At 39.7% G+C, this 16307-nt stretch overlaps 1 protein-coding gene across 1 annotated transcript in view; it reads right to left on the bottom strand.

Moving 5' to 3' along the window:
* Positions 1-16307, bottom strand: part of CHCHD3 (coiled-coil-helix-coiled-coil-helix domain containing 3) — a 124737-nt gene that overhangs the window by 92609 nt on the left and 15821 nt on the right. The window contains exon 3 of the mRNA XM_085081972.1: positions 13238-13322. Coding sequence (XP_084938098.1) covers positions 13238-13322 — 85 coding nt within the window. The remainder of the gene's footprint in view (positions 1-13237; positions 13323-16307) is intronic.

Raw genomic sequence — 16307 nt, 5'->3', positions numbered from 1 at the left:
AAGTCACCAAAAAACCCCAAACAAAACAACCCTAAATACTGATGTTTATATTTAATTCTCCTTTTCATTAATTCTTCTTTACATCGGATTAGATCTTTGCATCTTCTTCTTCCTAATTTCTCATTTAAATCTAGAGCAAAACACATCACCTCAATCAAAGAAAACTTCATCACTCATTATACTGGTTTTTTTCTCCCTTTCCCCTTTCCTTGCAGGACATTCTACCATAAGAAAATTACACTATCTCGTTATTGAATTTGATATAATTTAGGCTAAAAAGGAATTTTTTAATGTCCTAGACTGCCTGGCTCCTGGCAGCACCTTAAAGCCAAAATTTGAAGTGTTTTTTATCAATTCTAATTTGTGTGATCACACGACACAACTAGTTGAATTCCTAAAGCTTCCCCCAAACTTCCACTCAGGGCAATTTTTACTCACCAAACAAAAATTCCTAAACACCCATCTCAGCTGCTTTACATTCAGCCCAGTTTTGAACAAAACAAGCAGGATTTTGAAGTCATTTTCATTTATTTGAGCTCCATAATTGGGTGGCTTGTAGGAGCTTAATGAAACAAACATTCAGCAGATCCCACTGATGGCAAACATTCTCCTGCATCAACCTCCAGTAGGTTTTTTTTTTTTTCTTTTCCTTGGCATTGCAAATTCATTTTCCCTGGCATTCGGCATGTAAAAGGCAAACAAGATAAAGGCAAACATCAGCTGAATCTACAGTAATAAATGATATTATTAGCTAGGCAAAAGGAAAAAAAAGCAAACCCAAAAAAAAAGAATGGAATGGAATGGAATGGAATGGAATGGAATGGAATGGAATAGAATAGAATAGAATAGAATAGAATAGAATAGAATAGAATAGAATAGAATAGAATAGAATAGAAATAGAATAGGATAGGATAGGATAGGATAGGATAGGATAGGATAGGATAGGATAGGATAGGATAGGATAGGATAATGGAATGGAATGGAATGGAATAGAATAGAATCGAATCGAATAGAATCGAAATCGAAATAGAAATAATAGAAATAGAAATAGAAATAATAGAAATAGAAATAGAAATAGAAATAGAAATAGAAATAGAAATAGAAATAGAAATAGAAATGGATAGGATAGGATAGGATAGGATAGGATAGGATAGGGTAGAGTAGAGTAGAGTAGAGTAGAATAGAATAGAATAGAATAGAATAGAATAGAATAGAATAGAATAGAATAATGGAATGGAATGGAATAGAAATAGAAATAGAAATAGAAATAGAAATAGAAATAGAAATAGAAATAGATAGGATAGGATAGGATAGGATAGGATAGGATAGGATAGGATAGGATAGGATAATGGAATGGAATGGAATGGAATAGAATATTATAGAATAGCATAGAATAGAATAGAATAGAATAGAATAGAATGGAATAGAATAGAATATAATAGAATAGAATAGAATAGAATAGAATAGAATAGAATAGAATAATGGAATGGAATGGAATAGAATAGAAATAGAAATAGAAAGAAATAGAAATAGAAATAATAGAAATAGAAATAGAAATAGAAATAGAAATAGAAATAGAAATAATAGATAGGATAGGATAGGATAGGATAGGATAGGATAGGACAGAACAGAATAGAATAGAATAGAATAGAATAGAATAGAATAATGGAATGGAATGGAATAAAATAGAATAAAATAGAATAAAATGGAATAGAATAGAATAGAATAGAACAGAATAAAATAGAATAGAGAGAGGCACTTCAGTGATTTGCAAGGAGTTAAACAGTCCACCTTGTCAGTGCTGCAGGAATTCCACAGGAATTCTTCAAGTGCCATTTTTAATTACAGCAGCTAGAAAAGCTCCAGCTAACAGTGGTTGTGTCTGAGCACAGAGCTGCAGACAACAGAGGGAGAGTCACACTGATCATTTCCACAGAAAAGGATGCTCCAAAAGGTGCTGAGGCAGCAGAAAAGCCTGCTGGCTATACATTTTTTCTTCCCTCCACAATTGATATCTTTTGGAATAAAATCCTTGTAAATAATTATGAAATGCTGCTTTTAAGGAGTGTGGAGTGGGTGATTTAATGAAGTGTGGCACACGAGGCAATCACTTCTCGTGGTGCTATTGGAAAACACACATCAAGCATGAAAAAGCAGCTCCAGTTGAAAGGCTGAGTTATATTTCATGTTCTCAACTGGTTTATAGCTCAGGAGCAGCACAAAAAGCAACAATTCCTGCACTCCTCGTGGAGAATTTCAACTTAATGCTAGCAAGAAAATTTATGTATCTCTATAAAATATGTATTTTTTTTGGTAAGAGGTTGGGTAAATCCTGATAAACCAATCAGGATTTAGGGATCTCAGGAGATTTATTCCTCTCAGAGAGGCAGAACAAGAATTTGGGTGGTTTTGTTATCACATTATCATATTTAGGCTCCACTCTTATGACAAATTTTCGACCGTTTTAGGCTTGAAGTCACTTTAATCGAAATCATGTTTGCAGTGAATTCTAGCTAAATCAGATTTGGCTCCCAGTGAACACAAAAGGCACCAAAACACCTCAAGGGGAAATCAAAACAAGAAGGAAAAATAATTCTTTAAGGTGCTCCCACATATAAATATGAGGCAATTTTTATTAATTTTTTATTTTAGATTTTTTAAAAAGATTTTTTGAGATGTGGGCAGGAGGTACAGAAACCAAAGAAATGTGATCCAACCATCCCTTCCAATCATCCCTCAAGCAGAACTTCAGACCAAAGGGAAAATACTTCACCAGAACATTTCTCCTTCTGCATTTCACCTTTTTATTCCTCTCTTTTCTTTCTATAAAAGTAAGGGAATGTGGGATTTTTGTGGGATTTGTTGGTATAGAGCTTGTGAACTGATTTTGAAGATCCTACCTGCAAGATTCACATCTACCTGGGAATAAACCAAATATTTCAGAGCATCATCTCAGCCTCAACTGCTTAACCCACATCTCTTAAAATCAACATAATAACACAAAATAACAGGAAAAATGATTCCTCAATGAAGTAATGACTCAACAATTAATAATTGACATCCATCACATCAAATCCAACAAGAGAAGAGAAGCCAAATATACAAATGGCTCCACTTTCCAATTAGAATTTAGAAATTGGAATTTGAAATGTAGAAATGGAATTATAAATTTAAGACTCAGACAAGAGAGCATCTCTGAGGGCCAAGAAGTTTTCTGTGTGACAAGAAATGTAAAAATACACTCTAAAAAAATAAAAAAAAAGCTGATAAAACTTTGCTGCACTCCAAGAAGTTTCCACCCTTTTCACATCCATTTTTTAATTAAGAAAAGCAAATTGCTCATTTTGCCATGTGGATTTATGGCACAGGACTCTCCTCCTGCCCAGCACGACCCCTGTGAGCCACAATAACCTGATGAGTAATTTAATTCTAAACCCCCAAGAATTCCCTCTTTTGTTTGCTTGGAAATCTCCATTACTGTTGCTCTCGAGAAACACCTGCAGATGTTAATTAAGGAAAAAGCACCTTTTCATTCAGAGACAACAGCAACACACTGAGAAGAGCTGAAAAATATTAGTTTTGTGCTTTGATGGCCACTTGATGGGTTTTTTTTTTTTTCCTGTATTAATCAAGAATCCACAGAAATCTAAAACTGGCAAACAATACTCTCAGCGAAACGCAGCGATTTGTCATTTCCAACCTTTATTTCCAGAGATTGGAAATTTATTACACTATCAAAGCCTAAGCATTTTCTTTTTGCTATTTTTTCGGGGCCATGATGACTTGCCAGTTGTTTTATCTTTATTACAGTCTCCAAGCTGCACAATCTGATGGATCTGTGGTGTTCCAAGATAAACTCACTCCAGTCTAAACCATGAGCTGTGTCATTTTTCATTACTCCCAACCCAGCAAAAATCAAAATATTCCTTCTTCCAAAGCCCACTAATCAGGAAAATCATCCTGTCCTGTATGAATTAAGGAAAAATTTAATGAGTTTATAAAAACCCAAAAATTTCCTCCAACAAGATACAACATGAGAAAGATTCATCAGATTTTCAGCTTTCTCAGACCCCAAAAAGCTCCTTAATTCCTCCTGACAGACTTGCAGGAGATCCCAAAAACGTTTTGAACAAGGTGTTTAGGCCACGTTGCAATATTCATGATAAAATAAATGGTTCTGAGTGCTGAGTTTCAATATTTCATGAGCCCAAGGCGGGATGTGCCAAGGGAAAAACCGCGGCTGGAAATCATGGAGCTGCCGAGGGATTGGAGAGGATGGGAGAGAAGTCAGGAAAACATCTCTGAGCTGAGCTGAGGTGTGACATGGAGATTTCTGTGCTTCTCAGAGCTGGGGATTCACCTGGCTGCGAAGTCAGAGAAATCACCTCGAGTTTGGCTGATTTTCTGAAAACATAACTAAGGACAGAGATGGAAAAGAGAATGAGCTGAAAGGTCAAGGCTCAGACAACACGGAAAAGTTCTTCAGAACTGAAGTTTCCACCACTGTTCACTCATTAAAACCATTTTTCTCTGCTCACCGAAGGCTTTGCACACCACAGGTGACAGGAGATGTTCCTAACATTAATAGCAACCACATTTTTCATGCTTGTACTAAAATTTCGCTTTTATACATTTCAGAACGCAGAAATATGAACAGAAAATGTAATTTTTCTGCACCTTAATGCCGTGGTGTTAAAAGGACATTTTGGCTTCATGTTTTGTGTGCTCCTATTGCTCAGCCTGGAGCAAAGGGGATCAGGGGGACCTTGTGGCTCTGCACAGCTGGTGACAGGAGGGGACAGGAGGGGACAGCCGGGGAACAGGGACAGGAGGAGAGGGAACAGCCTCAGGCTGGGCCAGGGGAGGAAAATGTTGGAAATTAGGAAAATTTCTTCATGGAAAAGGTTTTCCAGCCCTGGCACAGCTGCCCAGGGCAGAGGGGAGTCCCCAAGCCTGGAGGGATTCAAACAACTTGAAGATGTGGCACTTGGGGACATGGTTTAGTGGTGGTTTGGCAGTGTTGGATTAGTGCTTGGATTCCATCTGAAAGGAATTTCCAACCTGAAAGATTCCATGATTCTCATGGAAAAAAGAGCAAGGCAAACCCAAAATGCTGAAGTTTTAAAATCATGGGAATATAAACTCAGAACAGATCAAGCAGCTCATCAAACCCAGATTTATCATCATTTCCTGAGGGCTTAATACAAAACCAGTCAAATGTGACAACAGAGACCCAAATTGTCCCCAATTTACCCCATAATCAGCACCATCAGAACTCTCTGACAAATTCACAACTGACCAGGAGCTCTGGTGACTCCAGCACAGGCAGGAAGAGGGGAGGGATGACTCTGCTGAGCAATTACACCTGAACTTCACATTATTAAATTTAATGAGAACTCCACTGCTTCCCTCCATATCCACTCCTTCCTCAGGGTGAATGTTCCTCCTTAACATTTGCCATACAAGCACAGAAATTAGCACTTGATTCATTATACATGGGACTGAAAACTGATTCCTGCACTGATCCCTGAGCTCAGAGTGACCTTTTCCCATCACATCAACTCCTCCCTTGTCTTTGGTTATCCCCAAGTGCCACTCAGCTCCTGCAGGAGTTTGGGACACGTCCAACAGCAGGCACAAGGAGGGTGAGGGAGCAGTGATTTGTGATTTCAGCTTTGTTTAGGGTGAACTCCCACCCTGAGTTCTGTATTCAGCTTGGGGATCCTCAATAGCAGAAGGACCTGGAGCTGCTGGAGAGATTCCAGAGGAATTCCAGCCCCTCTGGAGGCAGGCTGGGAGAGCTGGGAATGTTGCCCTGGAGAAGGGAAGGATGCAGGGAGAGCTCAGAGCTCCTGCCAGGGCCTGAAGGAGCTCCAGGAGAGCTGCAGAGGGACTGGGGACAAGGCATGGAGGGACAGGACACAGGGAATGGCTTCCCACTGCCAGAGGGCAGGGATGGATGGGATCTTGGGAATTAGGAATTCCTGGCTGGGATGGAATTCCCAGAGAAGCTGTGGCTGCCCCTGGATCCCTGGGAGGGCCAAGGCCAGGCTGGACAGGGCTTGGAGCAAACTGGGATGGTGGAAGGTGACCCTGCTCCTGGAATGAGATGATCTTTAAGTTCCCTCCTAGCCCAAAGCATTCCATGATTCTATGACTCCATGATGTCTGTTCTCCCACCCCCAAAACAAGGGAAAATACAATTTCTGTTGGTTAAAGAGTATTTTCCTCCTTGCCCCATGGAACCACCTCCTCCCCTGCCTCAGCTTCCCCCCATTTCAAACACCAGACTTGTCACATCACCCAACACCATCCAGCCATGGGAAAACACCCTCATTATCCCTTCCCCTTTCCCCCCCAACATCTGTCAATGGGAAAATCCCATCTCATGGTGATTTTATGTGCCAATCCTTGATCCAAAGATCCAAGACTCTCATTTCCAAACTCAACGACGCACTGAACTTAATCCAATTAATTCAATTTATCAGCAGCATTTCCCTGGACAGCTTGTGAACAGGCAGAGCAACAAGGACAGTGACTCTTGTCAGTGGTTGAGTTTTCTTGGAGATTCCTGAGTTTTGGGAGCGTTTTTGGGGCAGTGTGGTGTTGGAAGGAGGAGGAGGGGAGGTTGTTGGAGGGGATTTTGTAATTACACTGCTTTTAAAAAATGGGAATATAGATCAGCATTAAAGAGAGCCTAAACAGATGAGTAAATTCCTACCTTTGTGCCAGAGGCACACAGAGAACCCGAGTCAGAATTGTAAAACTGCTTTACATAATTTGCCTGTGTGTTTAGCTATCCACATAACTCCACTTGAAATTACTTTCCAACTTAATATCCTTCCCCTTGGGATCTGCAAAAGCAGTCCTGGAATTATGGCAACGTTCATTATCCATTAAAATGAAGTGACAGTCAGAAAAATTTTTATTATTATTGTTATTTTTTAAGTGTTTCTCTGCTGTGGCTGCTCATTTTCTCCTTTTCACAATGAAAGTGCTCAGCAGTTTGAAAGCAAAGGTTTGTTTAAAATTGCCAGGGGGGGAATAGTTTTCCTCCTTCCTACCTGAAACTATGAAGCAGTTTTATTTTTTGTGGCTGCTCTCTCACTGGCTCCAAGTCATTTTTTCCCCATCTCTCCGAGAAATAAACTGATCAAGATGAAGCTTGGTACCCGAGTTGTCAGCTGAGATGGCAGCTTTTAAAATCCAAGTGAAAAATAATCCCTTGGAAATTGGGGTTTATAAAGGTAGGAGTGAATGATAGCTCTGCTTTCTCCAATTTCCACCTCCCATCTGTGAGATTCATCTCTCCATATCCTGAGAGCCACACATAATGGTATTAATGGAGAATCAGAGCAGGAAATCTTGGAGAGTGACTCTGCCACTGCCAAACACCTTTTTTTCTTCTGTAAACAACACCTTTTTTCACTGGAAACAATAAAAGTGGAAGAGGCTTCTAAGACAGTTTGATACTTCCCAACTTCCTAACATTTTTATGATTCCCTGGCATTTTGGAGGTAAAAATCTCACACTGAACTTCCCTGTGTTAAGAGCTTGCTGCCCAAAAAGGCATTAGCTAAAACAACTCACCTGCTCACTGTATTTATTTTAAACTTCTGTTTAAATCTCAAATTCCTTCCCACTCCATCCTGGATTCCTCCTCTGCTTTTAAACTTCTCTTTAAATCCCAAATTCCTTCCCACTCCATCCTGGATTCTTCCTCTGCCTGCAGAGGAACAACCCTGACCCTCCTCAGTCCCCCCTTTTGCCACAACACAGCAGAATTATCCCATCATCCCACAGAGCTCAGGAATATTATGGAATAAATCCACTCCTGAATCTTTTGCTGTGAGTGAGGGAAATGTCTGCTGAGAGAGGGAAAAAGGCTGGAGAGATGGAATGGGAAGGAGGAACTCAAGCTGGAAGTGAGGCCAAAACTCACTGCTGTCTCCCTGAGGCTGAAGGGACCTTTGGCACCCCAAGAAAAAAGGTTTTATTTTGTATTTTTATACAATCAATGCCAAACACCTCGCCTTTGTCAATGGGATTATCAATTGGGATCTGTGTTTTCACAAAACCAGCACAGCTCCTCTTGCCAGGAGATATTAAACTCTTATTTTTAACCCATCGTGAGTCAAAACAATTACAATCACTTTGACTCCTTCAGAATATTCCCAGCTTTCTCTCTGACTGTCAGCAGCAGCAAAAATGGAGTTTTCCAGATTCTTTTCACACTTCATCCAAACAATAGCAACAGGTCCCTGTGGCAGAAGACAAAATAACAGCTATTTCTTAAAAAAGGAGCTTTTTGTTCCCTCCTGAGGACAATCCTGCAAGAAAAATTAGGTTTCCCAGTTCAACATAGCTGATTACCTGGGAAAACATCATCATTCAGGAGGAAAAGAATACTCTGAAGAAGTTTTCCTCACAATTAATGCACTCCCCACGTGAACTGAAGACACATTAAGATGCTCTTCATACCTTTACCTCACTGAAATACAGACTGAAGACTGTAAATAAATCAATCATTTTATTTCCCCCCCTGTTCTCCACACCTATGGCAGGCAAGTGGAATAAACATGTCATTAAACCAGGAATCAATAGGAAGTTTTAAAACACACACTAGCAAGGAAAGGTCAAGGCCCAGTATTGATTTTAATATAACAATTTTGGTGTGCAGTTTCCCACAGGGTTCTTGTCTAATACTCTCCTTCATTCCTCTCTCACTTCATGTTTCCGCTGGTGAATTTGTTCTGCACCAACTCTTTACTCTAAGTTTACTAAGAGCTCATCATTTCTGCAGTGTGCTGCTGAGACAGGACAAAAAAAAAAGGGTTTTTGGGGAAGGGTGGGGTGCATCAGAGCAGCAACAAAACCCCAGAGTGATGAGCAGTTATCTCCATACCCTCCTTGCAGCACAAAAAAATAACAAATTTTTTAAAAATCTAACTACTATAATTTTAATAACACACCACAGAGAGCAACTCTGTGCACCAGGGTGGGGACAAAGCTGATTTAAGAGTTTGGAAAGATTGTCCTGAAACAGATGAGGATGTTCACAAATAGAGGCTGCAGGAATTTTCCAGCTAATGACAAATAAAATGTCACAGCCTGTGGAGCCCAGCGAGGCACAGAGAACAAAATGCAGCAATTCATTAGCAGGGAATGGTTGATGAGATTTTGTCTGCATCATTCAAGGAAAGGATTTTTCATGTGCTTTTCAAGAGGAAAGTTAGCCAAGTTTGATCATCTGGTCTCAGGTGAGGAGACAGACAAAGCACAGGAAAAACTCAGTTACCAGGAGTCACAACAGAATCCTGGAATGGTTTGGGTTGGAGGGAAACTTAAAGCTCATCTAGTGTCACCTCTGCCATGGCAGGGACACCTTCCACTGTCCCAGTTTGCTCCAGGACTGCCCTTGGCCATCCCAGGGATCCAGGGGCAGCCACAGCTTCTCTGGGAATTCCATCCCAGCCAAGAATTCCTAATTCCCAAGATCCCATCCATCCCTGCCCTCTGGCAGTGGGAAGCCATTCCCTGTGTCCTGTCCCTCCATGCCTTGTCCCCAGTCCCTCTGCAGCTCTCCTGGAGCTCCTTCAGGCCCTGGCAGGAGCTCTGAGCTCTCCCTGCATCTTTTTCTCCTCCTTTACCTCTAACACTTTCAGAGCAAACACTTCCACCAAAGCTCACCAAAGTCTATTTTAAAGCCTTTCCCTGCCTTGAAATTCCAACTTACAGCAGGAACTTTAAGAAACAAATCCTGGAACCACAGCACATCACAGGACAGTCATGAGCAAACCCTGCAGGGACACATTTCTGGCACAGCAGCAAAATTCCAGGGATGAATATACTGAAGATTTGAACAAAATACACTTCCTGCACTATTAAAGGCACTGCCATGCACAGCAGTCTGCAAAAACACCTCTCTCTACATTATAATTAATATTTGCCCTGTGCCAAAGCATATTTAAAAAGTGAAAGCTGGGAAACACTTGCCAAGCAAGAGACTGAAAACCCTCCGAATATAATTAGCCTGAGCTCAATGATTAGCAAAATAAATAAGACTGAAATGTCTCTGATTTTTCAAGGGGAGAAAAAAAAAGGGAAGTCATCATTCAGGAAGGTTCAATTTCCATGGGAAATCACATCCATCACTTGCCTCTGAAGCAGTGGTTTGTATATTTTAGGAGGTTTAGGAGGAATCCAGCACTGATGAGGTTGGCAGTATCTAAAATTTCATCATTATGCTGATGATGGAAGTTTTCTCGAGATATTTTTTTCCCTTTGCTTGCACTTTTCAGAAAGCAAAGTTTAAAAACTGAGTTACTGAGCACCAGCAGGATCACAGATCCAACAAGTTAGCTTTATAGCCAAAGTTTATCTAATGGATAAACTTCCATTCAGTTCTCTGATGGGAGAGGGAAAATTACCCATTTTTCCCATGCCTGTTGTCATTAAAAACTTTCTCATGTTCTTGGAAATTAGAAAAAAAAAAGCTAAATATTTGCTGAGGTTGGCTAGAATAGGGGGAAATGGCAAAATTCAAATTATTACCTGCTGGTCCATTGAGTCATGTGGATTTCTCCTATTTATTATTCAAAATTCTTCTCTTAATTATCACTGATTACCTTGACAATCACCACTGTCAAGCTCAAATTCTTGTGTCCATCCTCTCATTTCTGTGTGGCCTTGAGTATCACCCCAAGACTGCAGCATTTCTTAATGCAGACACTGCAAATTCTGCTGCAAATCAATGCTAATCGATTTTCTAAAGAGACTTTTCTGCATGAAAACATTTCGAAATGTTCAAAATCCAAAGGGAGAAACAACAGTTGGGCTGAGTAAAAGGAGGATTGAAGTGGAATCAGTGCAGAATTTTGGATATTTATATACTAAGGTGGGTCTAAATTACTATTTTATCAACTGTTTCAAGTGCTGTTCAACAGGAGTTTTAATTGATGTATTGTTAGTGAGCTGATGGCATTAAAATATAATTTCAGAGTCATTCTTCAGCTCTAATCTGAGAAATCAGCACAGATTTTCACTTTATTTAGAGTAGCCCATCTGCACCGTGTATGGATGTGTGAATAAATAATTTATCTGGGAGTTAAAATTAAGATTTCTTTCCTTGACAGTCTGAAAAAATACTTTGAAATTAAATCCAAATGTGGTCAGACACAGAACAGCACCAAAATCAGCTATTAGGCAGTTGGAATCAGACAACAAACAGTCCAAAAGTTTCAGATATTTTCATGTTTAAATGTTATCTCACTTAAATATTGGGAAAAAAACTCTGTTTTTGAGAAAGGAGTGAGAATTAAACATACAGAATGCACCATTTGTGGTAAAACAATCCGTAAGATGAATGTGGAGGTAAAAACCTTAATTTTGGTGTGACATCCCAAGAGGATTTGTCTTAGAAGGATTGATTATGAAATGAAATTGTTGATAAATAAATCACAAGTGGAAGTTTAAATGTAGCACAGTGGGAACTCAGATTTTTGTTGTTTTCCAACACTGCATCAATGTATTTGTATTGATATCAGAGATTATTACAGTTTATTACACAATAAAGGAATTATTAAGCACTTATTCCAGAAATTATTACACAATTCTATTAGCTGGAACATTTTGCACGTGAAAGACAAAATATTTCACCTGAACAATGTGAGTTTCTTCAGTGTTTTTAAAACACAAACCTCCACCAGAATTCAGCCCATAAAGACCTTAAGTTTTACTTTTATGAGAAGTAAACTTTTTTTTTTTAATGAAAACAGAAGTTTTACTTCATGAAAAACTTTTTTTTCCTTTACTTTTCATGAAAAAAGATCTCCATCTTTTACAGTTGTTTCATTCCAGACAAAAAAAAGCCTCTATGCTCTGTTTAAAAATGTTTTTATCATAGTAAATACTGTGTAAAAATTATAATAAATTTTTTTTTATCCCTCCTATGGCCAAAAATGAATTAAATAAATCAAACCCAGTGCACTAGGAAGCTGCAAAGTGTCCCACCACAAAATGCTGAAGCTGCAAAGCAAATATTTCCACGTTTGAATCCCATTTAGCTGAAGTCTTGAGCACTCAAGAAGCTCAAAAATAACCGAAATTTTCCTGGCAAAGCTCAGCTGAAGAGAGGGGAGATTTCACTGTAACTTATTGATTTCCTTTATTGCTGATGCAAAAAAAAAAAAAAGAGAGAAAAGCCTGATTTATTTTTTTTTTCCCTGGGACATTAATATAGTCCTATCTAATTATATACTTCATCAACCTAACTCAATTAAATAGCAGAATGCTGGGTAGGAAACAACTGAGATCTATGCAGATAGTTGAAGTAGTACTAATTACAGCCTAATTTTTTTTTTTAATCCATCATAATGAGCCTTTCTGCCCATTCTCAGTGGAGGACAATGTGGAAATTCAGATTTAAACTCAGGGTGTTGTGTTATCTATTTACAGCAATCACTGAAAGGGAGAAATAAACACAGAAGTTCAGCAGAAACCAAAAATTCTATATTTCAAGAGGAATTTTTAATTGCTGATAATGGCTCTGCCCAGGTTTTCACAATCATTACAATCTCTGAGAAAAAGAACAAAATTAATTAGAAAGGAATATTTCAATAGGCAGAAAGGAATCCAATGGGGTTTTACTGGTATAAACTGCTTTAATACAGCATTTTACACCTCCAAAGTACCTCAAAACATCCTGCAGCTCCCAGAAATCTGCAGAATTCCCAGAAATCTGCAGAATTCCCAGAAATCTGCAGAATTCCCATTTTTGCTGCAGTTCCTTTGGGGTGACAGGGACACCACCCTGCTCCTTCTGTCTCCGATTATTTGGGAAAAAGGGAAATCAGCAAAGCTTGAGCTTCAAAAGCTGCAAAAAAGCCTCACTCAGGAGGTCAGAAGGGATTTAGAGCAACAGTTTGGATCAGTTTGAACAAGGAAATTCCAGCTCATTTGGTGTCCAACATGGATTTAATATCCAAAGCTGCCACAGCCCCCAAAGCTCTCACAAGCAGATAAATAAAATAAAAACGTAATAAAAGATAAAATAAAAATAAGTAAAATAAAATAGAATAAAATAGTATGGAATGGAATGGAATGGAATGGAATAGAATAGAATAGAATAGAATAGAATAGAATAGAATAGAATAGAATATAAAATAAAATAAAATAAAATAAAATAAAATAAAATAAAATAAAAGTTTGTTTGAAATGCTGTCATTAATGAACCAACCTCCTCTTCTGAGCCTCAGAGTCTCTCCTGGCTCGTTCCAACGCCAGCTCCTCAGCTATTCTTTTCTTCAGCTCTTCATCATTAACTGCAATTAGAAGAAAATTCAATGGAATGTTAACAGAGCACAATTTATCCCAAATCCCAGAAAGTCCATAATGCAGTGCCCTCGATTGTTTATTTTCTTGGAGTTGCTTTCTTGTGGTTTAGCCACCTTTGAAATTTTAGCAGAACACAAAATTTCAAGATTTTTCTTGTTGAACAGCTTTGCAGTTAGTGCAATCTTTTGGAAATGAAACAACATCCACTACGCGTTAAATTTTAAAAGATTTATACCAAATCAATCTTTTTCTTCAGAAATATGTCTTTGTAAAGTAAAAACCAGGGGGGATGAGGAAGAAACATAAATACTAAAGTCATAAAATGCTGCTTTTTATTCATACAGAAGTGAAGGAAATGTCTTTGTGTAATGAATCAAGCGTTTGCAGATCTATTTTACACAACAAAGCTTTTACAACATCCTAAATATTCATATTTCTAGTTCCTAGACACAGATTTTGCCCCAAATTCTCCTGATTTTGTTTAAACAAGCAGAGCTGGAAAGAGTCTCTCCTTCACTTCGATGATGTCAGATGAATCCATGAAGTTTGGTTAAGAACAAAAAAAGGAGGGGAGCAACTTCATCAACAACATGAATAAAGGGAGAAAAAAAAAAATTTATTAATATTAATCAATATTAATAAAGGGAGCCACCAATCCTACAAGGCTGAAAGGCATCCAGAAAACTTCCCAAATCCAGCTAAATCCCACATTCCCATTCTGGTTCAGATTCTCAGCAATTCTACTCATCTCCAAGCAGTTTTATGAATGAATGAATAAATGAATGAAGAAGCTTCATCAACTTTATGGAGTCTCGGCCAACTAATCCAGTTATGAACATCTTAGGAAAAGCAGCAGGATCAATATCCATCCTGGAAGGCTCAGGAAATGCTGAGATCACAGAAACAGGGGGAAAAGTGGGGAAAAACTGAATTACAAAAGACACCCCTGCCTAAAAATCTATCAAAATGAAAATTCAGATGGAAATGCAAACCCCAGTTTTATTTGGATTATCTCGACTGACGTAACAACATTAAATATCTCGCTCACCAGCCATCTCCCCACCATGAAATTTATTGTTCTTGGTGTGCAAAAATGAGTGCAAGAACTCCAGCAGAGCGTGGGATGGTTTATGTCATAATGAGGAAAGATTCGGGCAGCAGCCAATAAAGACATTTGACCTTAACAATCAATTAGGCTGCCCATCGATCAGCCTAATACTAATAGGGAATAAAAGTGGAGCTATAGATCATTCCATGGAATTATTGTAAGATATAATTGGGTAGCTCCCAAATGGGAGCTTTATGATGTTTCAGTTAAAAAAAAATATATAATTGCAGTTCTACAAGGAGAAGGGGTTTGCTCTAGGAGAAGAAGCATTTAGAAAGAAAAGATAATTTATTTGAGGGAGGATCAGGAAAAGAAGACTTTCTAGATGAAGGAATAATATTTCTGATGGCCATCTCTGCTCACACTACAGGGCATTAAAAACACCCAGCTGACCACTGAACTATTAGAGAATGTTAAGCCTGGGGGCTGCAAGACTGCTAAAATATTAATATATTAATATTATTCTATTAAAAATGAAATTAAAAGACTGCATGGCCATTCCCACCACCACCCCGTTTAACATCTGAAGTTCCTCAGGATACTGAAATCAGTCTCCAAACTGGAAGGATTTTCAGGGAAGTACATTTAGGCTTCCCAGGGCTTCCCCTGCTCCTGCAGGAGCACAAAACAAAGTCACCCCCTGAGCGTTAATGCACAGCTCCATCACACAGCAAGCTGGAGAGATGGCAGTAATGGCAACTCACTCCAAACCCCACAGGGCTGCAGGCAGAAATAGCTGCTCTGTCCCCTCAGCAGGCCGAGGGGATTGGGGGCTGATTGGCAGCATCCTCCTGGGGATAATGGGATGGGAATGCCACTGGGATAATGGGATGGAGCAGCCCTATAATGCTCTGAGTGACCAAAGTGCTGCCCAGGCACAGAATGTTGGACTGGGGTTGGGACTGGGTTGGGACTGGGTTTGTACTGGGGTTGTACTGGGTTTGGGACTGGGTTTGTATTGGGTTTATACTGGGTTTATACTGGATTTGGGAATGGTTTGGGACTGGGTTTGTACTGGGTTTATACGGGATTTGGGACTGGGTTTGTACTGGATTTGGGAATGGTTTGGGACTGGTTTGTACTGGGTTTATACTGGATTTGGGACTGGGTTTGTACTGGATTTGGGAATGGTTTGGGACTGGGTTTGGGACTGGGTTTATACTGGATTTGGGAATGGTTTGGGACTGGGTTTATACTGGATTTGGGACTGGGTTTGTACTGGATTTGGGAATGGTGTGGGACTGGGTTTGTATTGGGTTTATACTGGGTTTATACTGGATTTGGGAATGGTTTGGGACTGGGTTTGGGACTGGGTTTATACTGGATTTGGGAATGGTTTGGGACTGGGTTTGGGACTGGGTTTATACTGGATTTGGGACTGGGTTTGCACAGGGTTTATACTAGATTTCGGACTGGATTTGGGACTGGGTTTGTACTGGATTTGGGACTGGGTTTGGGACTGGGTGGTTGCTGGGAGAAGCTGCTGGGAGCTTCCCCAGGATCCAGCAGAGCCAATTCCAGCCAGCTCCGGGATGGATCCACCAGGCTGGGCCAACTAGGAATGCCAGATAACGGATTTAGGATTAAATCCTCTTGGATAATGGATTTAGGATTAAAATAAAAAGTTCTCCTTTAGCTGGAGCTGTGGCCAGAGCAGAGCAGGGTGAGAAGGAGGGACAGAGCAGCCCTGCAGACACAGCCAGGGCAGGGCAGGAGGGACAGGAGCTGCTCCAGGGCTGGGATTCCCAGAGCTGGGATTCCCAGGAAATTCCAAGGGGAAACCCTTCATTCCATCTTCTCTCCCAGTCCAGCTGTGGAGAGAGTGAGGGAGAGGCTTTGGTGGAGTCCGGAATGCACACAGGGT

The sequence above is a fragment of the Lichenostomus cassidix genome, chromosome 1Aa (genome assembly GCF_008360975.1).
Source record: "Lichenostomus cassidix isolate B80296 chromosome 1Aa, HeHo_3.0, whole genome shotgun sequence".
Lineage (NCBI taxonomy): Eukaryota > Metazoa > Chordata > Aves > Passeriformes > Meliphagidae > Lichenostomus > Lichenostomus cassidix.
This window is presented reverse-complemented; position numbering and strand designations above follow the sequence as displayed.